Source organism: Salvia hispanica, chromosome 6 (genome assembly GCF_023119035.1).
Source record: "Salvia hispanica cultivar TCC Black 2014 chromosome 6, UniMelb_Shisp_WGS_1.0, whole genome shotgun sequence".
NCBI lineage: Eukaryota > Viridiplantae > Streptophyta > Magnoliopsida > Lamiales > Lamiaceae > Salvia > Salvia hispanica.
Window position 1 is genome coordinate 3,358,553 of NC_062970.1, and position 22,968 is coordinate 3,381,520.

The following is a 22,968-nucleotide window of genomic DNA, read 5'->3' on the forward strand; positions in this document are numbered from 1 at the left end:
GGAAATAGGTGACAAATTTTCAGGGACGGAGGGAGTAGTATTTTAATATTTTATTTTCTTTTTGGAGTCGAGCGTAATTATAAGCTTCGTTCCGGGGTTTCTTTGTTGATTTTGTCCCGAGATGAATAGGATGAGGTCAAATCAACCCTAGGGTCCTTAGATTATAAATAGGGCTTTTGTTCATGAACTCATTATGAATGAAAATATTATTTTGCCCAACTAATTATTGAAGACTCTACTAACCCTAGATATTGAGTTACCCGACGGAAAAGACTTCCGCGCACAACCAAATCCTGCCTACGCCGATCGTACGATTGGACGCCAGAGAGATTATTGATCGTTGAAGAAAGTCGACGGTTATCGTTAAGAGAAAAGATCTTAACACAGTTCTCCTTTGTTTTGACTTTGTCCTTTCCTTATTTTTCTCTCACTCCAATACCTACCACAATAAAATCAACTTAAAATAAGTCTATAAATACTTTAAAAAATGTAAAAAATTGAAAGAAAGAATTATTATTACTACAATTTAATTCACACTGTTAACTATACTTGCCTTATCTAAAATCCCAACATAACATGTCTCTCACGTTGGCTACCGATCCACTTTTCCAGTTTGGTTTGCAGTCGGTTTGCTTAATCTCATCGGTCCGGTTCGGTTCAGTTCATAATACTAACTGCGGTCGGTTCGGTTCTGCGGTCGGTTAGGTTCTGTATTGGTGGGACACACACATAATCGGATTGAATTGTGCCCTCTTTGCTTCTCCAGCTTTGAGATTTCATTTTATCCATCAAAATCTGAACCTGCTTCTAAATTTCTAACTATTTTTCCAGGTATCTCCCGCTCTCTCTCCCACACACGTTCATCTGGATTTTTTAATGGAGCCTATTGCAGTTCTTGTATATTGATTTATCTGACGCCACACAACTGTACTTTATCATCTGGATTTTCTCACACTTATCTATGGCTAGTGCTACATTGATTTGTGAATTCGTGCTAAAATACTTTCTGAGTATCAATTGTTCATAATAATGATTGTCGCTTTTGAATTTCTTTTCCTTGTGGTTTCGTTCACCTTCAACATTACTGAATTGAAAATTTGAACTCCTGTGCTTGCAGCAGAGAGAGAAGTCATGGACCTTCAAACTCCATGTAACGCCTGTACATTGATTAACCGAAAACCAGCATCTCCTAAACTCTCATTTTCCAGAAACAACGTCAGCATGCGCAAATACCGATGTAAAACGGTTTCAGAGCTCCAATCAACAGCCTCTGTGAACGGGGGTGCCAGCCCCTCTCCGGTTCCATCGCACAAAATCACGGTACATGACCGTCAGCGCGATGTCGTCCATGAATTTTATGTCCCTGAGGTAATATCTTACGCGCATTGCTAGTGTTAGTAGTCAATTAAGTGATTGTCTCTTCTACAAGCTAATGGAGAGATAATTTGTAGGACCAATATATCTTGCACACTGCAGAGGATCAGGATATAAAGTTACCTTTTGCTTGCAGACATGGTATTGTTCTATTCTGAAGAATGCATTCTCATAGATTCTATTGTACATAAATCTGTGGAAAATACTAGTACATAAAAAATGGTACTATTTTTGATCTAATGTTTAGGAATCTGTTTAACTGAAGTCACTGTGCCATTGGTTAGAGTTAGCCATTATTTTCAAATGAATTTATCCTGATTGGAGATGAGATTGGAAGGGAGTTAGCCATTATTCTCAAATGAATCTATTCTGATTGGAGATGAGATTGGGAGGTCATTCAATTTGTGAGACCTTGCTTGTCGTGTAGGATGACTATGAGTTATGAAGTGTTTATCATCTTATGTTATTTACTATTCCTGCATACCTGTACTTTTCTGTAAGAGAGGCTTTCTAAAATTAGATGTCATCTGTCAATGTACAGCTTTTCAAATCATTGCATAGCACTAGTGCAGCACTTTATTATGCGGCTTGATGCCTTGATCTTTTCACAATGCTCCCCGGGAAAAAAAACCGTAACTTCTTATCACCATTGGATGCTGCGTTGTCATGCTGAAGGTTAAGGGGGTCATTAGGAAGTATACAGTATATCACAAGAAATTTTACATCAATGCATTTGCATATTAAAACTTCCTCTGTATAGAATGCTTCTGCACTAGTGAATAGTTAGGAAACATGACCTATCTTGACCATGTCTTACGTTAGTAGCTTTGAGACTTAGAACTTACTATTCTGTGTTTAAAATAACTGAATAATTAAAGAGAAAGGATGCGACTTGAAGAGTTGAAATGTATTTGGAGGACAGATACAATTTGAGCTAACATTAATCATGAGTTATAGTGCTTGACTGTGTGTTTGGAAGACATTGTTGAATTAAGAGTTCTTGAGTTAATACTTAACAATTATCACAATGATGGACTTATTCAAGCCTGATTAAAATAATTGAATATGTGCAATTCATTGAAGATTGACATATAGAGCACCTCAAGCTCTCTGTTTACAGTTTAAGTAAACCTCAAGATTTCTTTGATCACTTGGAATTATGAAGTAGCTTGGGGACTTTGGGGCTGAATATTAGCCTAAGTGAAATAGCTTCTCATCCCCTCATTGTTTAGGTCTGTTTAGTCAGGGTGGTTGGGTGGGATTCTGCTGCCAATACATTCAGATAGTGTGAATAGAAGTACTCTACCAATCTCAAGGATAAATTTGAACAATATGAGCTACCTATGATTTTGACTCGTAATAAATGAAGCAAGATGTTTTTTGAACAAATACTCGTAAATTTTAGCTAAATGGGTTCTCCATTTTTGGAAGATCAATGCTAAATTATGTACACGTTGTTCGTACAGTTTTGACGACCAACGCATAACAAGTTGTTTTTGAGGGTTTTTATGGCATTAGTAGTTTTCTGAGTCCAATGTTACTCACCAATTCTTTGTGATTTTATGGAAGCTAGTAGGTATAATTTTTTTTTGTTTTGGATTCCTTAAGTGTGGAAAAAAGATTACCTGAATCAGTTGATTGATCAATTGTTATGATTAAATCATCTTATTATAAGGATGTGTTATATTTTTGTTTTATTAGAAGACAAAGACTCTTATGGTATAGAGGTGGGTCTCGTCAAGAAAATTAGTGAATAATTCGGTGGTAGACAGACCAGACCTTTAGGTTTAATGGGGAAATTTGTGATCATGGAAAGATGGGGTCACTTGACCCACTTCATTTCTTTCATCCATAAGATTTCAGTTTCTCCCCCACAGAAAAGGTTATTTGGTTGCCCTTGGCCCTGACTATGTTAATTTGGTTCCACTTGTCATTCTCTGAGTTGATTCATGCCTATGAAGAGAATGGATGAATATATGCAGTAGAGAAGGCCATCTAGTTGATAGATTTTCTTAATTTACTTGTTTCGGTTAACTATTTATCCAAGTTAGAGGTCTGAGGAAAAAGTCATTGGTGGAAAGAATCCTGCATTGAGATGATTGTGATTGAAATATGAATTCTGTGGATATCTTCTTTATCCTTTCAACTATATAAGGAAACTTTTTAGCATAGGCTGACATGATGCTAGAGATCTAATCATTCTCAAAGAGCACTGAGTTAGCTGATTAGCTCCCCCAGAATATGTTTATGCTATAAATTTTTAAAACTTTCTTTTATGTAGCAATTGTTGATATTTTGATACAGTTATTTGTACACTATAATCCGCTGAATTAATCAGTATGTTACTTAAGGGGGTAGTTTCCTCGACTGATGCACAATCATAATACTGGAGTACAATTTATCATAATAAATCTCAATTTTCATTAGTGTGTACTGTTTAATAAGAATGTTAATTAGAAACTTAAGCTTCTTATATGTCCCATTGAGTAATAAAGGAAATTTGAACTTCCATGGCTTTCTGCAGCTTCTAGAAATTGATTATCAATTTCCAATCAAGAGGTGTTATTTATCTTTTTCATAATAATGATGATGTTTAAACAATTGGTTTAAAATATCCATTAGTGTCTGCTTTAGATAATACTTGATGTTGAAGTATCCAAATAAATGACTCCCAGAAAGTTTGTCATCAGAGCTGAAATTTTGACCTTCTCTGAAGTTTGAATTGAAGGGAAAAAAATTAATTCCTGGAACTGAGGTTTTCACTTAAGTTTTCCCATTACATTTCTAATTCTTGAACCAACAAAATGTATTTACTGTTAACATTGGCTATTATGTTCAACACGAACCTTTATAGTTCTGATAGAATTTGATTGTAGTTGCATCTTGGCGATATACTGGGTTAATGGATGCGAAGTTATAGAATTCTAAAATCAGTCTGGTATCGTACTTATCTAAAACTCATTGTGCTACAACCCAAGCAGTCTGTGTTTATGAAAGTTCAGAAAACAGCCATCCTCACCTTGAGCATGACTATAGCGCTTGATCTTGTTTCGTGGAACTAGTAGTGCTGGGTTTTGTAAGTTTTTTTCACTGGTCTTGAATTCACTGGTTTTTTTCACTGATTCTTCTAAACTATCTATGTTTTATAGCAAGATTATGATACCCAATATGTTTAGTAGGGGATTGAAAAATGTCTGTTTTAAATTAGTTAGCTTGATTTTTTTTCAAGGATTTCTCAATGAGTGGAAGAAGATATTCCACCATCTGAGCTACATTTGGCCTTCTGATACGTGCTACCTGTTGTTATGATTACAAACTGGCGTAGCTTTCATCAATTCCTTGCTATCTCTTCTATCTGTTTTAAGTATCATTTATGTGATGTGACTCTATTTTGAGCTGAGATGAGCTTCGAGAGTATACTGAGAAATGATTTTATACCAACTAAATCAACATTTGATGGAGAATGAATTATGTAGAGCTCTAGGGGTAGATTGCTATACCCAGGTCGCCATCTCATTTGATTGTCTGTACTTCTATCAGAATTTATACTGAAATTGCTATTAACATTGTGATGTCACTCCAACATCTTTACTTACTAATTCTTCCTTGCTTATCTTTCCTGAATCTCATTTCATATTTTATTTCCTTGTGATCGATGTAGGGGTATGCGCTTTTGTGTGTTGGCTTCCCATCGTCTGACCTGGAGGTTGAAACGCAAGACGAGGATGAGGTAGTATATTATCTACATCTCAACACTGATTCCGCATGTTACTAGAACAACCAGTTCCCTTTATTGGACAAGATAAGTAGCACAATTAGTTCCATTTATTAGACAAGATAAGCATAACTTTGAAGACGTGCATCAATGACTATTTATAAGGGGTAATTGCTCATACATAGACGAACTTTCACTCAATTTTTGTTTGCATATAAACTAGAATTCACTTACATGAACTTTTAATTGTTCCTATAATTCACAAATCAATGTCATTGTAACCAATTGTCTACTTTATATCATTATGTGGAGCTATGACTAATAAACTATATGACTGCAGGTGTATTGGCTACAATTTGGCAGATATTTTGCTCGTGGACCTATTGTAAGTCTTATCAACAAATTTCATAATCTGCATTAGAATTTAACTGCTTGTAATGGTAATGCCAAATTTAAAATCCTGCAGGAAAGAGATGACTATGCATTAGAATTGGCCATGGCAGATGAGTAAGGTACGATCTATCTAGTGAAAAGCAATGTAGTTGTGTATTAATCCACTCACATATTTTTCGAAATATAGTCTGAATTTCATGAATATATAACCCAAAACGATGTTGTCTTTACAATAACTAACTTGAGATGTCTTCTCATAAAGAAACATTATTCTCAATCCCGTATACATCAATATTAAATAGTCGATTAAGAATTGATTGTATATCGATGAAGAGCAGTTTTTCCAACAACTCGTCGTTGTTTGAGAAGCTGATTCCTGAAATCACCCCAGGTAAATGTTTTATACTTTCTTGGTTTGTTAGGATCTTCATCCATGAGCTGAGGAGGGCTCTCTATGGTAGTATTAGCTGCAGGGCTCATAAAATATGCAACCGAGAGACGATGTCGTTCCTCGTTTACGACTGCTCTGTGAACCACACTCTTTAGCCTCCCATTACTCCATGCCTGTCAACAAATATATAAACTTAAGAAAATACATGTTCATTATTGAACATAGTAAAGTGATACATGAAGTGAGACACTAGAGACGTACCTCAAGTGTGTCGCCTATATTAACGACAAACGATTTAGGTAGGGGCCGGATACCAAACCAGCGATTGTGATCGTCACAAACTTGTAGGCCTCCAACTTCATCTTGGAGCAATATGGTTAGAGTGTGGGGGTCGGAATGGCTGCCAAGGCCCAAGCATCGGTTGGGGAGAGGGCACGGAGGGTATCGATTAACTCTAATCATAGTGCTCTCACGCTCGCTCAAGAAGTGTCTAGTGAAGAAGTTACTATCAAGACCTAAACCATTGGCTAGCATAGCCAATACACGTATTCCCAATTCTTCCAGTGCATTCATGTAGTTGATCATTGCATCGCTGTACATGAACACAATCATTCCATATGTATATACAGTTAATTTTGGCTCTAACACAAACATACCTAAAATGATGATGCGAGTGGTCTCCGTACACCCTAGTCGCAAACTCCACCACCTGCTGCGGCGACTGAAGCAACTGCAAGATCTCTGCCCACGGCAAATTTCTCCCATAATCGACGTTAGATGCCGAATAGCCCAAAGGCAGGCTTCCGGTCCGGGCTCCCTTGAGCTTCTGCTCCATTGGAAGATCGTAAAATCTGTTCAACCACACCGTGATATCATCAATAACCTCATCAGGCACGCCGTGATCCACCAACTTGAAAAATCCCCATTTCCGAGAAGCCGCCACCATTTTCTCGGCGTCTCCCCCGCTGCTAAGGCTTATCACAGGGATGTCTTCTTCGTCGCAGAAGTCATCATGCTTCAGTTCGGGCCATTCATTGGCCGACCACACAAAGTCTTTCAGTTGCAGCTTCTGGTCGGATGAAGACAGAGATTCGACAATGTCATGTGTTGCCATGTCTCAGGTACTATGTGTTTTGAGATATGGGGTTTGGTTGATTAAATTTGTAGTATATGTGATTTTCAATAGTTGTTATAAGAGTATATATATAGAGAGAAGGAAGGGTTGAAATGAGCATATGTGATATATATACAAACGAATGCTATTATACAAAAGATGCATAGTATTTGATGAAATGATGGTGTTGTTACTTAGTTCTTGCTTCATTTTGCGAAAAACTAATTGAGTATTTTGGATATGCTAACAAATGAAAACAAATTGTGGAAGTATTTTGGATTTGCTAGCAAATGAAAACAAATTGAGTGTTTTGGATTTGCTGATAATGTTCAAACTGATCGAATCATTTTTCAAATCAGTATGATCAGAAAATTGTATAACACTGTTTTCTTTGTCATCGATTAAGATCGAATCTATTTAATCATTGCCAATTTTCCAATTCTATTACCAATTAATTTTAAGATCAAATCATATAAAACTTCTATGATGATATCGGATTAATTCTTCTATAGCCGATTAACTTCAAGATCGTATCACATGATAGGCGATTAAAGATATAGCCCATGAATCATAGATGAACTTCTATTATACGGATTATTTCTTATATATAGAGCCGATTAATTAATTTCAAGATCACATCACATCAACTTCTTTTATGACATTAACCGTATGTTGAAACTTAACTAACCAATAATATAAATGGGACGAAACAGAAAGAAAATGATTGATACGACTGATCCAACTCAGATGAAACAATATCCCTCGTGTCACCAGGTAATTTTATTGGAATTCATGACCTTTTCTATAGTATTTATCAAGTTACAAACAACATAAAAATTGAAATTCAAATTTGGCTTGTTCTTGTTATTAGTCACGGGTCATATATTGATATTTGTTTCTTTCGGAAGATCTCAGCGGTGAAATGTATATTGTAATAAAATAAGATGAACTTATCATACGAAACTATATGACCAATTACAATGTATTCCGTCTGTGTCCATGTATATTTTAAATGAAATAAAATAAGCAACTAGGTAAAATTAGCATAATTATGCAGGACATTATTACTATAAATTATGTCCATTTTTACAATTAAATAATACTACCTTCGTTTTATAAGAGAGAAAATATGTATTTGACTTTTATTAAAAAGATTGAAAGATAAAAAGAGAATAAAATAAAATAAGAGAATCAAGTAGGTGTGAAAATGTGTATTTAATTTTTGTTAAAAAGGAAAATGACTCAATTACTATGGAACGTACCAAAATAAAAAATAACTCTATTAATATGGAACGGAGGGAGTACCATTCAAATAAGCTGTGATAGAGAACCCATTTCTACAAATTACATACTTCCAACAATAATAACCTGTTAAGATTGTTTTAGCTACATTAACTGTCCTAACATTATTATTCATAATTAACATAGGACATAAAAGAGTATATTCTCAACACAGATTGTGAATTATGAGGCAGAGGATACACAAAAACACACACAAACATCAACAACACATAATTAAAAAGAAAAGCACATAAAAACTAATAACAAGCACAATTTTCATCCATTTTACACATAATTATTCAAGATTCTCAAATCCCCTGGCCGCCCTTCACATTCTGCTGTCCGCCTCCGCCGACGCCCTGTCCGTACTGCTCAGCCTTCTCCTTGACGTCGTGCGCGGCGTGTGCGATCTTGTCCCGGGCCCGGTCGATCTGATCGGCCCCAATCGGGTGCTCTCCCGTGGCGTATCTGTACATCCAGTAGAACACGAAGCTTGCCACGACCCCGAACCCGCCGGACGCCACGAGGCCGGCCACGATCAAGAAGACGGTGAAGGCGGCGGGGACGAGGACGGGGCTGAAGAGGACGAGGACGGGGGTGGCGAGGACGAGGGCGATGACGGTGGCGGTGAGGGTGAGGCCGGAGAGGACCATGAGGGAGCCGCCGAGGGTGACGGCGGTGGTGGTCTTGGCCACCTGGTGGGAGAGCTGCTGCCTCTGCGGGTGGTCATAACGGGTCTGGATTTGAGCCATTGTTGATGATGAAGATGAATGAATAGCTGAGAGAGAGAAGAGGGTGAGAGAGAGAGGAAGTGTTTATAATAAAAAGGAGTTATTGCATGGGGAGTGTCACGTGTTGAGCAATCTAGACATGTGCAGGATTTGAGTGACACGAATTGTGTTTGGAGAAGACACGTATTTGCTACTTAGTTTTGGTGAAGAAAATGTGGCAATTTAGCAAAGGGATGGGAATTAGGAGTGTGATTTCCTTTGAAATAGGTTTTTTGGAAGAAACGCCAAATTGTATCTGCATTTGAGTTTGAAATATGCACATAACTCGCTAGTAAAAGCTCTCCACTTGAAACTTTAAGAGTTTCTTAATATGAACATAACTTTCTATGATAATTGAAGAATTTCTAAATTTAGTAGTACTCTCTTAGTCCCGATGACTACTCACTTTTTTTTTGGTATGTTTCAATTAAATTGATCTATTATTGAAAATAGAAAATATTTTTCTCTACTTTATATTTCCTTTCTTATTTTACCCTTTTCATTTCATATATAAAATAAAGTTGCATAAATTCCTCAGTCGTCCAAGAAAAAGGGGTCATATATCTTAGAACAGAGAGAGTATAAATTATTTATGAAATTAAAGATTGTTACAAGGTAAGTATTGCAATAACAGATACTACCTCCTTCCCACATTAAGTGTCACACGAGTTTTAAGAAATGTAAAAAAAAATGGGTTGAATAAGTTAGTACTAGACTATAGATCCCACTTATATATATATTAGTTTTATAATAAAATGTGAGTAGAATTGATTGGTGGAATGTGGGATCTATTTACCATTTATGATAAAAGTGAAATGTGACTCTTATTGTGGAACGGGCCGAAATAGTAAAATGTGACACTTAATGTGGGACGGAGACAGTACATAATTTTCAAAAAAGTGTTCAGAAAGAAATACACTCAATCATATAGAATATTTGCTAGATTTTCATTTTCATGAATTTTCACTTCACTACATGTAAGGTATTTTTCTCTAAGAGATGGCGGACGCATGTATTTCCGATGATCATGCTTTGTTGTTGAACTAAACGCTAAATTCTTTGTCAAGAATATAACACTTTATTATTCTTTGTCATGCTCTTTGTCAAGCTCATTATAAGAGAGTGCTGCTTTTTCTTAAGCTTACCCAAGAAATTTTACAAACATACAACTATTCTAATGATTGTTCTAAGTGAAATTTTAGGGTCAAAATATGATAAACTGATTTGAATTTTGTAGCTCAAGTACTCAAGTGGATCTCGATCCTAATCTCAATTGTAAGCTTTAAACAAATCGATCGGTCTAAATTGATGCCTTAGTTAAAAAATGTTGGCTTTATATAATGATATATTGTAGACTAATAGTGATACTATATGTATTAATTTGTCATTTTGTGTTACTTGGAAATACAAATGTGAAAATTTCAAACGCTAGAATGTAAAATATATTTCTCTATAATTTATTACTACAATAATGGCTAATTTTTATAATTACTATACTAAAATTACTATTTTCAAAGATGCCTATTCATATCTCAATTTCGTCTAACTTAATTTGCAAGATTATTAATAAATGTTTTAGTTTAATTCAGAAAAAAAAAAGGCAAAGAAATATTATACATATACTTTGTTGTCTCATTTAAAGAAAAATATTTTCTTTTTAGATATAAAATTTTATATAGTACATATTATTTAATGCATATAAGCGGCGGGACAGATGAGTTATGAGTATATCTTTCTAACACTAGGCATATCCAAAGTTGAAATGTCAAAAATATAGAGTCAATTTCAAACAATCTTCATGTTTTCAAAGTCAGCATTTGTTGCTTGTCTGTTTGAATTCAACCTTCTCGTACGCACGTGCTCTAATTATTAAATACTTTTAAGCTACTTTGAACTGTTGAATCAGTTACACCCAATTGCATAATTTTCTCTCTTTTTTTTCTTGTTTTTAGGAATAATTAAGGTTATCCCTTCCTCCAATATACAAATGTAGATTCAAGATTCCATATATAAATATTGATTAGGAGTACTAGCAGTTGATTTGCAATATAGTATTATACTCCTAGTATGTATTCTTCCTCGCTATTAATTTAACTAATAGCATATGTATTTGTCTAAATCGAGTCAATAATGATTTCATACTCATTGACGGTTTAAAGCTTTTTCAAGATATTTTATATGTTTCATTTGTTTAGGCTACTTTTTAAAAAGACAGTAGGATGTGACTGCTAGCCAATTATAACTACCGAATTATTGCTATTAAGAAAAAAATTAAGTTAATTAATATAGGAATACAAAATCCCTCCACCAACTACTAAATAGTCTTGGTAATATAAGATAGCATTAATATGAGTTTAATTACAATATTGGTCAAGTAGAAAAAAATTATTAAAGTACAATTAATGTCAAATAAGGCTCATCTCAGGTAGAAACTTATTAAAATATAAGGTGAGTAATTTATATGTGTGACCCACAATGAAATTTATAATTAATCTTGAACAGATGATGTACATATTTTTTGAACTTGCGGGCGATTTGAGATTTGTTCCTATACCTCTTATTACTATAGCATAGTATCCTTGAAGGGACATTAATTAATATAGTGTTACTCATTTTATAAAATTTGTAAGACTGATAATTTTTTACTTTGACATAAACACTCATAACATTATTGAATTAGTGTCATGTTTAATTAGGTTCATGTACTTATTAGATATTGGTATAATTATTTTGAGTTGGGTCGGGATTGTATAACTTGTTACTATGAAGAAGTATTATTGTTTTAATTATTTATTTTTTATTACAGAGTATTTTGATATTTTTAATTTTTTCACTTCTTATACGTTGTGTTCATTTCATTCCTTGCTTTCATTACCAATATCGCTAGTATGCACCACCTCCATTCCCTTCATTTCACCGCCACTACCACTATACTGTTGTTAGATCATATTTCGCCCTTAACACGTTTGAATCATTTCTCGTCATTATTGTGTAGTTTTCACATTGTGTATAGTTCGTGTTGTTAATTACATATTGTGCGAGCATAAATAGGATCGTTTTACTAATATATTTGTATCATGTGCGGATTGTGTTCGAGTTTAAATAAAACAGGTTGATTTCGTGGTCGAGCAAATAATTTACTTAATTATAACATGTTCAGATTTAACTTTAACAAGTTATCTCCAATCATTTACACCAAACTCAAACCCATTTTTTAGTATAAGTTACACTAAAAGTAGTTTTACTCCAACCAGTTACACCAAATTTAAAATTTACACCATTTTTGAGTTTTTGTCTCATGAAATTTTTGCAGTAACACCATATTTGGTGTTGTTTCAAAAAAACACCAAAAATGAGTTTGAATTTAGTGTATGGTTGAAGAATATCTTTACACCAAAATCTATTTTTGGGGTATGGTTGGAGATGGTCTCAGTGATCATTATCGAATCGGATCAATTATAACAACTCACTGTCAACACTCTTTCCTTCAACTTTAATTGTATTATAAGGAAAAATCTCGTAAATGTGGACAAGTTTATTACGCAGGACCCAATTTCCACTCTCATTTTAAATAATTAAGCATCGATCTCGTAAAGCATGCATACAAGTTGGTAGCCTCTGTTCCCATTATCACACATGTTTGTCCATTTTCAACTAAAATAATAATTTTTATTGATGCAAATTGGAAAAATAGGAAAAGAATAAGTAGAACATTCACGTCGTTATTTGTAAACCGGCTTCAACTCGCCCCTTTTTCACACCACCACCATTACCACCCGCCGCCGTCTTCCGCTTCCGCGACGATCCGGTGTCGGAAGACGACGTCGAGGACCGATCGGGCGATGCCCCCGACCTCTTCGCCATAATCCTCACCGGCGCCGGCTCCCCGGAGTTAATCCTGAGAGGGAAGTTGAGCAGCGCCCTCGATCCCCGCATCGAAAACGCCGCTTGATCATACGCCAACGCAGCATCCTCGGCCGTCTCGTACGTCCCGAGCCACACGCGGGCCCCATTCTTGGACGGATCTCTTATCTCCGCCGCGAATTTTCCCCACGGCCGCTGCCTCACACCTCTGTAGTGGCTCCCCCTCGCCGTCACTCTCTCCGTTTGCTGCTCCGTTACTTCCGGGATAGGCTCGGTCTTCACAACAATTGCTGGAACGGCGGCGGCGGCGGCGGAAGGCTGCGGCAGCCATCCCATGTTGGAGGCGCCGTACATTAATAGCATGTCATGGAGGCCGCCGTCGTCGGAGCCGGAGAACATTAGAGGGTTCTGAGATTCATCCAGCAAATTTCTGCTGATTGAATCAAGAAATGCCATGTCTTCCATGTAATTGTAGTAGTTTCCGTACGACATTTTGCAGGAAATGTGGTTGCAAAAAATGATATTGCTAGGGTTTATCTTATTTTTTGAAGTTTCGAATTGGTGATTGAAATTTGGAATGTGGGATAATATATAGGCCTAAATGTTCATGCATCTGAAAGAAACTGGGAATATTTAATCGGAGTATTCAAACTCAGGTGGTTTCATCGAAGTTTCATCACGGGGAAAAGTATAGTGGAATTTAGTGATTTACAATTTCGTTAATCGGTTTGGATTTAATATATATTTTGTGGGCCAGGGCGCCGTCGGACAAGTTGTCGTAAGCCAAATTGAATCCCTAAGCTAATTTATGACAAAATAAATTTTTTAGCAAGTGGTAATACATAAATACATAGTCCATCATCCCAATTAAGTTTGAGTCAAAAATTTTAGACATGAAAATTAAGAAATTGTGTAAAAGAGTATGAGAATAAAATAAAATTTGAAAAATAAAGATAGAGTAAATAAATAATATAATAAAATAAAAATGATTATTTTTTATCAAAAGAAATACGACTCAACTTAGTTATGATATCCAAAAAAAATACAAACACAATTTAGTTGAAAGGAAAGAAGTATTACTATATTTTAAATGAGTAATGGCTTAGCTGTTTTCATTATCACAAGTGTTTTTAATGTTCACCATGTATACTCTTTAATATTGACGCAAGTTAAAGAAATAAGAAGAGATTAATAAGAAAAATACTAAACAAATATTCCCTCCGTTCCATTTTAAAAGTTCTAGTTGAGTTCGACATGGGTATTAAGAAATGTAAAGAAAAGTTGGTGAAAAAAGATAGTGGAATGTGGGTCCTACTATTTTATATTAGTTTTATAATAAAATGTGAGTGGAAAAATGTTAGTGGAATGTGGGGCCTAATACTATTATGGAATATTTTAACCGGGACTCCTAAAGTGGGACATCCAAAAATAGTAAACTGGGACTCCTAAAGTGAGACGGAGGGAGTAGTAGTAGTAGTAGAACATTAATTCCCATTGTTACTGTAAACCGGCCGGCTTCAGTACTTCCCTTTTTCACTCCGTTAGTATGCTTTGAATGGAAAAAGAAGTTGGCCGATCTCTTCGACGTAATCCCTTCATTACACAATTGCTCTATTATGTCACAACACACTCCACTACCACAACTCCGTGAAGATCTAGTGTGAGAAGACGACGTCGAAGATCGATAAGAGGAAGCCGCCGATCTCTTCAACGTAATCCTCAGCGGGCGCCATTCTTCGACGAGCCTCTTATCAAACTTCCCCACGGGCGCTGCCGCGCCGTTATACTCTCCGTTCAACGGCGTTTAATATAGAGTCAATTTCAAACAATCTTCATGATTACAACGTCATCATTTGTTGCTTCTGTCTTTGAATTCAACCTCCCGCACGTGTTAATAATATTTTACTAGTCATTTTTAATTGTTCAATTGCATTTATTCTACATTTCTGCCTTTTTTTCCTTGTATGTTAGGGTAATTGACTAGTAGCCAGTACCTATATTTTAATAATGTTCATACTCTTTGACGGGTTTAAGGTTTTTTTTTTTTTAATATTTTTCATTTGTTTTGGCTACTTTAGAAAACTGTAGAATGTGACTACTCGCCAATAAATGCCAATTATGACTACCCAACTATTGCAATCAAGAAACAAATTACATTAATAGTATAGGAGTAATAAATTATCCTTCTAGGGGCCTGACGTCCGCCCGTGCAAACTTTTTGGACAAAAAATATGATTCTCGACAAAAACGCTTGACCAGGCGACTCTGATTGGCAAAATGCTCGGCCCTTCTCTTAGTTAAAATTTACTTTAACATGTCATGTTCTAATTTGACATTAATGGGTTAAATCGTTACCACGTTGAGTCAATAACAAACTAACACTACAACAACAAAAAAAAAACAAAAGTTAAAGACACTTTTAATGCAATTAAGGAAGCTAATTCGTTTTTCTACATGTACCAATATTGACACTTAAAAAGCATTTTTATTATTGGTGTCCCATCTAAAATAAGAGGACGCAGCGTCCTAAAAAAACCAAATAAGTTAATTTATCCTTCATTTAGGAACATTTTTTTTCATCCTAAATTGTTGTTTTTATTAAAATTTTAGTTTTTGTGGTCCTTACAAAACAAGCTTTTTGTAGTGTAGCCCTTACGATTTGACTGCACTAAATATTTGTACCATCATATTTTCTCTTTCAGTTCTCATGGAACTCAAGGAGGAATGAACTTCTCAAGCATGCTTACCAGTTACCATACTCATAATTTGTTGCATATTGTATTGGTTTTAATATGTCGACAAGTTCATTACGCAGGTCCCAATTTCCACTTATATTTTAAATCATAAATCATCAATCTCGTAAGCATGAAGCATCTATACAAGTTGATTGCGTTTTCATATCACAAAGTGTAATAGTATTATATTACTACTTTTCATCAACACAAGTTGAAAAAATACGACAACAAAAGTAGTAGACAAAAATAAACAAATAGTAGACCATTCCCACCGTTATTGTAAACCGGCTTCAACTCGCCTCTTTTTCACACCACTATTACCCCCCGCCGCCGTCTTCCGCTTCCGCGACGATCCAGTGTCGGAAGACGACGTCGAGGACCGATCGGGCGATGCCCCCGACCTCTTGGACACAATCCTCACCGGCGCCGGCTCCCCGGAATTAATCCTGAGAGGGAAGTTGAGCAACGCCCTCGATCCCCGCATCGAAAACGCGGCTTGATCGTACGCCAACGCAGCATCCTCGGCCGTCTCGTACGTCCCGAGCCACACGCGGGCCCCATTCTTGGATGGATCTCTTATCTCCGCCGCGAATTTTCCCCACGGCCGCTGCCTCACCCCTCTGTATTGGCTCCCCCTCGCCGCCACTCTCTCCGTTTGCTGCTCCGTTACTTCCGGGATAGGCTCGGTCTTCACAACCACTGCTGGAACGGCGCTGGTGAACATTAGCAAGTCATGGAGGCCGCCGTCGTCGTCGCCGGCGAACATTAGAGGGTTCTGAAATTCATCCAGCAAATGCCTGCTGATTGAATCAAGAAATGCCATGTCTTCCATGTAATTGTAGTATGACATTTTGGAGGAAAAATTGTTAGGGTTTAATTTATCTGATTTTTTGAAGTTTTGATTTGGTGATTGAAATTTGGAATATGGGCTAATATATAGGTTTTCTAGTACATGCATCTGAAATCAACTGAGGATATTTTATTTAAATATTCAAACACGGGTGCTTTCAACGAAGTTGCATCAAGGGGAAAAGTATAGATTTTGGTGATTTACAATTTCGTTTATCTGATTGGATAAACAATATTATGTGGGACAGGGAGCCGTCGAAAAGTTGTCGTATGCGAAATTGATTCACTCTAATTAAACTTATATTTTATGGAGTACTAATTAATTCATTTCAAAATGAACCTTTTCTGTCAAGTGGTATTACAAAAGTATAAACATTTTATATAAAAGAAATATTTAGCCACCCCACCTTACTAAAAAGGAAGTGTTTAGCCACACCAGAATTCAGTTGGCTAGGCCAAAGGTTTGTTTCGTGGAGGGTACATTAATATGGGCGGAATATAATACTATATCGGAGAAAGAAGAAAAAAAAAGTAAAAAGATAACACGAATAAATATACATTAATTTTTTTATTTTCACAAACTCATTATTCACTATTTTTACTTTTTCTATTTATGATTGTACAAAAATTTCAGACCAAAAAATATTCATTTTTTGGGGGAAAAAAAAAGGATCGAATCGACATGCGGCAAACAGAGATTTGAAACAAGCGATCAAAAGCAAAACAACAAAAATCAAAAACAGAAAGAAAAAATATGCAAAAGGACAATTTAGGAACAGATTAATTTAATTAGGTCAAATTTGTCATTGCACGCTTATTTCTGATTTCATAACTTCCCTATCAAACAAAGCAGGCTTATTAGAAAAAAATGAACTAGGGTATCGAAGGTGTGTTATTAAAATCAATTCCCCTAACTTGGTCCTAAATCTTGGTCACTAACTAACCTAGGTATATCCCGCATCACTTATCAAACATGCTCTTAGTGTCCGCGGCTCGTAGATATCTCATTTCAAAATTTATGAACTCATTTGTCCGGAGTACGTACAATTTTCATTCTACTGCAAAATTGTAATTGAGCGGCGGATAAGATCCATATTGCTTTCATACAAATTATCATTAAAGCAATGATACGCAACAAATATTTAAAGCAAATAAGATTGAGAGAAGATAAAGAAATGGATTTGTATGAGGAAATAGAGAGGAAAGGCAAAGAATATTTCAGTTGGTCAATCGTGTCGTGTGATTGGGACTACAATAAAGAGAATTTAAGCAATTGACATTACAAGCCCTACCCAATGGATGGTACAAGTTGAACACTATGGTGATGTGAAGTACATGCCGGACCTTGCGGGTTGCAGCTACAGGTGGGATGCTACGAAACTCGGTTGGATAGTGGCGAAACCAGAATTTTTCGTTTTGGGATACGTAAATATGATATCGACTTGGAGCTTCAAATCCGGTTGATCCTCTTTCCAATCAATTTTCATAAAACTTCTTTGTATAAAAAAGTGGATAACTTTTTAACGACACTATTAGTTCGTTATATATTGACAGTGGATAACTTTGGTGTTATTATTTGAATGACTTTCACTATTTCACTATTTGGAATGAAGATTCTTAGATTTATATTATTATGTTAAAAATATGTAGTTAGGAAGGATACTGAAAATGCATTAGAATATAGTATAACAGAAATAGAGGATGAGAAAATAAAAGTAGAGTGACTGCTACAGTTATCGAACTTACCTATACAATAAAATGGGACAGAACCAACCACTAGGCTAGCAATGAAATAGTGGAGATTTTTGGGGTACAATTGTACCCCCTTGTTACAATGTGGATACGCCACTGCGGTTGGGGAAGGCGACACGAGGCAATTGAGACAGTGCTAGGTGGTGCAATCAGAGTATGGCCACCTAAAACTATGGCCGAGCCCGTGTAAGAATTGAGTTTTAGCCTTGGGGCATTGCCAATTTTTGTACCACTCTTTATTTGGGGGCTATGGGCAAATATAATGTTAATTGGTATTCATAGTGATTATTTTATAAATTAAACCTGAATAAATTTGAGGAGTATAAATTGAATTGCCTGAATATGAATATTTTGCAACTCGTATACTATATAGTAGAAGAATAATTTTAAATATTGAGTAATGGCATAGAGGGTGCTAAACTAAAGTGACACATCTAAAGATTTTTATGCCAAAAAAAAATAGCACTCCCTCTATTTCTTCATAGTTGAGCCGAAACTTTTCAGCACTGAGTTTAAGAAAAGAATGTTGGATGTGTTAAATAAATAGATTAAAAAGTGAGAGAGGAGAAAAGGTAGAGAGAATAAAGTATAAAGTGAATAAAGTAGAGAGATCAAAGTAAGAGAGAGTGAAGTAAGAAAGAGAAAAAAATTATCAAATATGTAAATGACTCAACTATGAATAAACTTCTCAAAATGGAAAAATGACTCAACTATGAAAAAATCGAGGAAGTATTTCACAGCTGACACAATAATGAGTATTAAAATGCCAAAATATCAGATGAAATAGCAACGCCAAGGAATGACGCCCAATAGTAATTACTTGGGCTCCTATTTATAACTTAGCCTTGAGCTGAAGGCCCAATGAAATATACTTCATTTCTCAATGTACATTCAGTTAATTTGGCCCACAAGTTAAAATTGATATATTTTTCTAAATATTCGTGTAGTATAAGCTATGCAATTATCATCCATATTTGGTCTATGCTACAATTAGGTCAAGATTTATGTTTTGGGCTTGGGTTCGGCATATATAAAGTCAAGCAATTTTTTTAACGTTTAAATAAGGGCAATTTGCAAAATAAATTATGAAAGATAGTTAAATTTTGGTTTGTCTCGACACTTTAAAAAAGGAGATATCAGTTCCTAAAATCATAAAATTTAGCCGAATTTTAGTATTTCCCACGAACTATAAAATTTGTCTTAAATATCACAAAGTTTACATTTTGTTTATTTCCCAAAACAAGTCAATCATCGTATCCGATTAACTTATCTGCATTTTATATCCTAATTGGCTCTACTAAATCAAAGTAATTTTCTACATGGTTTTTTATTCTACTTGTCATATTTAAAAAGTGGTCTAAAATCTCATAAATATTTTGTGGTTGTTCGCGTAGAATAAATTTTTTGCGGAAGATATCTTATTTTGATTAGGTTGGGAAATAACAAACAAAATGTAAATTTTGTGATATTTAAGACTAAATTTAAAATTTGTGGGAAAATCCAAAATTTGGCCAAAATTTATGATTTATGGGCCATTATCCTTTTGAAAAAATGTTTTATAAATCCCTAAATTTGTAATTTTGCATATCTCACCAATCTTGTTTCCCACATAATACACGAAGTTGTGACAATCGATTTTAAACATGCGAAAAAAGTTAAAGACTATATTTAGAATGTTAAGAGCATCTCCAAGGGGAAAAGTATATTGAGAAGGTATATTTCTCATTTACCTTCTCAAAAAGATTATTATATCTTCTTAAAAAGTAATGGGCTCCAAGGAAAGAAGGTATATTGAAAAGGCAAACAAAAATAACTAATTTTTTACCTTTTCTATCAAGAAGAGGTAAAGATACCTTCTCAAATTGAAAGAAGGTATAATACCTCCTCCAATACCCCTTCCATTAGAGAATAAATTTTTATGTGGAAAAAGTAAATTTGGTAGTTATGTCCATTTATTTTTTCATTTATCCTTCCCCTTGGAGATGCTCTGGCTATCTTACATGTAACATGTTTATATGGTGGTGGTGTGTTCAAAATCAACTACTAGATCATCATGTAATTCGCCGAAAAAGAAGATAGATGAGATCAAATGCAAAAACTGCAAAGTTCCATGATTTATAATTTTTGATAAATGTGGAACATACTAAAGTTTGAACTATCTTTCGTTATTTATTTTTAATTTCCCTTTTAAATAAATGCAGTCATAAACAAGTGTTCTCATAGATATATAGTATGTGCATGGTTTTCGATTAGAAAATGCTCGAGCAAAAAATAATGACATCTGAATTATATTCTCTTCTTCTCATAAGATTATGCACTATTGGTTAGACACGAATTTTAATGTACAATCAGTAAAGTAAAAGAGGTAAAAAAATAAAAAATAATTAAAGTATTGCTAACGGAAAATAGATCTCACCTTATTAGAGGGAGAGAAGTTTCCAAAATTAGAAAGCGCATATTCTTGTGTGATGGACTATATAGAAAAGAGTGCATACTTTTGTGTGACGGATGGAGTAATCTAGTAGTATTATATAAATAATTCTAAATGAAAACCACAAAAATGATAAAATTGCAGTATAGACAAAAAAAATTATATGCATCTTGTTTACAAAATAAAAAACAAATTTGAAATTTGTTCACATGTCATGAAAACTATATATGTATATATGGAAAGAAACGCTTTATTCAGTGTTCGTCGGTTTTGATTTTTCTATAATTATAATATATCATGTGAATCTCGTTAATTAGAAATTTATCCAGCAACAGTTTCACATAAAAATCTTCATAGGATGAATCGCTTAATTCATATAAATGATTGGGACTGCTGGAACTTTTTTATATAATTTCTTATTGTCTTTTTTCAAGTCAAAAGAAAAATGTCACCTACTAATAATTTGGTTACTTTATAATCAGTTGACTAGAAAACCAGCATTTCTCTTCATTTTTATGTGGTGGAGGTTCGTAGTTTTATTTCCAATTTTAAGTCCTGATTTACATGTTTCGTTGAGCTTTCTATAATTTTGATTGATCGACCCCAGTTATTTCAATTTCGTCATCAAAAAATTTAAATTCAAAAAAAGTACTAGTATGGGGTTACAAATATCCTGATTTTTAGCTTTCTTTAAGTTCTATTGGCCCCATAATTATTTTATGTTGAATTCAATTGAAATTCAAATAAATTAGTATAGCCACTCATGTCCTGATACATGTGTTGATGAGATTTCTTTGAGTTGTCCCCTCTATTATTGCATATAGGTTGAATTTCATTTGTAATTGAACAAAATAAAATAATAAATATTTGTAAGGGGTCAATCAAGTGGATAGATAAATAAATAAAATCATGAAGACGACAAAAATTAATGATTAATGTGATTGTTAGATGTTGGGTTCATCAAGATTATCAGGTTTAAATCTAGGTTCGAACCGGTTAGGGGCAAAAATTTACAATATTTTTAAGTATGGTAAGTCCACAATGAATACATTTGTAAAACATTAAGTATTTTGACCATCCTATACATAGATGGGTACTTACTAACTAATATGGAATCGATGGTGTTTAATTAGTTCGGCATTCTTAGCTAGCAAATGTTTACTTATTCAATTTTTAAAATTTCTTGAAAATCAAATTTCTTGTAAAAAGGAGTAGAATATTATTGTAGTTTTAAGTTGATTATCATATTTATTCATTGTAGCACTGACTGCGCAATATTTTACTCGCGATATTGTCATGTTTAAAAGTTTGTATATGAATTATGCTCATACTTAATTAAATTATCTATCCATTAATTCTTAGATTGATTTATTTAATAAAATAAAGAATCAGTCACCTCTACATTCATGGGCGCTCCAATGTGAATTGATCCTTCGGCGCCGAGATCCGAATATTAATATGTTTATTATAATGTAAAAATAAGACCTTTTTAAGAGAATATGAAATTTTATGTTAAGGTAGTGATAAAAAGTAAAAGATCAAACTTTTGTTGCAGAATCTAAACCAATATTTATATATGAAACGTGGAAGAGCTCGTCCATCCTGACTAGAAGTCTCAAAACGAGTTTTTAAAAATGTAAAAAAATATTCTCTAGGTCTATAATACAATAATTCATTTTGCTATATTAGAATGTCTACAATTAATTAACTATTCATTTTTTCCATTTTATATAAATAGGCCCAAGACTCCGCTTAATTATTATTTTCACATAAAGAGATGGAGAAAATATAGAGATATTAATGTAAATGGATCGTGGGATCCACATTATTAATAATACTGTACTAGTATTTATTTATTTATGTAGTGTTAGTGAATAGTGAGATTCAAAAAATATTAAATTATTTATTAATAGTATAAGGTGTGAAAAAATAAAATGTAGGGATAATTTGTTGTTTAAAATTCTCTTAAATTAGAATTGTATAATTTGATTTGTTAAAGTCCAAATCCTCACATCTTAGGAACTTTTACTTAGACTGGTATGATCTATTACTATGGTAAGACTTTCAAGTTTCAACCAACTTCTTCTTATAGGTTGTCTCCTTCCATAAAACTTCTAAACTCAAGTACTATTTTCTCAATCACCTATCCCCTCTATGGTTTCTTGGTTGTGTAGAAATCAAGAAAAGTTTGGTAAGAGATTCATTAGGCTATTATCCAAAATTCAATTATCAAGCCAAAACCTTGTACATGTTCCATTATCCACTTTTATTTGGATTTCTTTCTATGCAACTTTCGGAA

The 22,968-nt window shown here is 34.4% G+C and overlaps 5 protein-coding genes across 5 annotated transcripts; 1 reads left to right on the top strand and 4 right to left on the bottom strand.

Moving 5' to 3' along the window:
- Positions 1-730: 730 nt before the first annotated feature.
- On the top strand, positions 731-5,759 carry LOC125193707 (ferredoxin C 2, chloroplastic). Its single transcript, XM_048091574.1, has 6 exons — positions 731-927; positions 1,118-1,368; positions 1,452-1,520; positions 5,036-5,104; positions 5,430-5,474; positions 5,556-5,759. Exons 2-6 carry the CDS (start codon positions 1,132-1,134, stop codon positions 5,598-5,600), a joined length of 465 nt encoding a protein of 154 aa, XP_047947531.1. The 5' UTR covers positions 731-927; positions 1,118-1,131; the 3' UTR covers positions 5,601-5,759.
- A 29-nt stretch (positions 5,760-5,788) lies between these two features.
- On the bottom strand, positions 5,789-7,073 carry LOC125192681 (gibberellin 20 oxidase 1-like). Its single transcript, XM_048090309.1, has 3 exons — positions 6,530-7,073; positions 6,135-6,465; positions 5,789-6,046 (listed from the first exon to the last, which is right to left on the bottom strand). The coding sequence occupies exons 1-3, from the start codon at positions 6,985-6,987 to the stop codon at positions 5,789-5,791; spliced, it is 1,047 nt and encodes a 348-aa protein (XP_047946266.1). The 5' UTR covers positions 6,988-7,073.
- Positions 7,074-8,429: 1,356 nt separating this feature from the next.
- LOC125197314 (oleosin L-like) lies at positions 8,430-9,064 on the bottom strand. The gene has a single exon (XM_048096049.1). The coding sequence runs from the start codon at positions 9,018-9,020 to the stop codon at positions 8,577-8,579; it is 444 nt and encodes a 147-aa protein (XP_047952006.1). The 5' UTR covers positions 9,021-9,064; the 3' UTR covers positions 8,430-8,576.
- Positions 9,065-12,560: 3,496 nt separating this feature from the next.
- On the bottom strand, positions 12,561-13,444 carry LOC125197313 (ethylene-responsive transcription factor 1A-like). Its single transcript, XM_048096048.1, has one exon. It carries the CDS (start codon positions 13,392-13,394, stop codon positions 12,753-12,755), a length of 642 nt encoding a protein of 213 aa, XP_047952005.1. The 5' UTR covers positions 13,395-13,444; the 3' UTR covers positions 12,561-12,752.
- Positions 13,445-15,700: 2,256 nt separating this feature from the next.
- Positions 15,701-16,524, bottom strand: LOC125197139 (ethylene-responsive transcription factor 1A-like). The gene has a single exon (XM_048095849.1). It carries the CDS (start codon positions 16,485-16,487, stop codon positions 15,912-15,914), a length of 576 nt encoding a protein of 191 aa, XP_047951806.1. The 5' UTR covers positions 16,488-16,524; the 3' UTR covers positions 15,701-15,911.
- Positions 16,525-22,968: the final 6,444 nt, after the last annotated feature.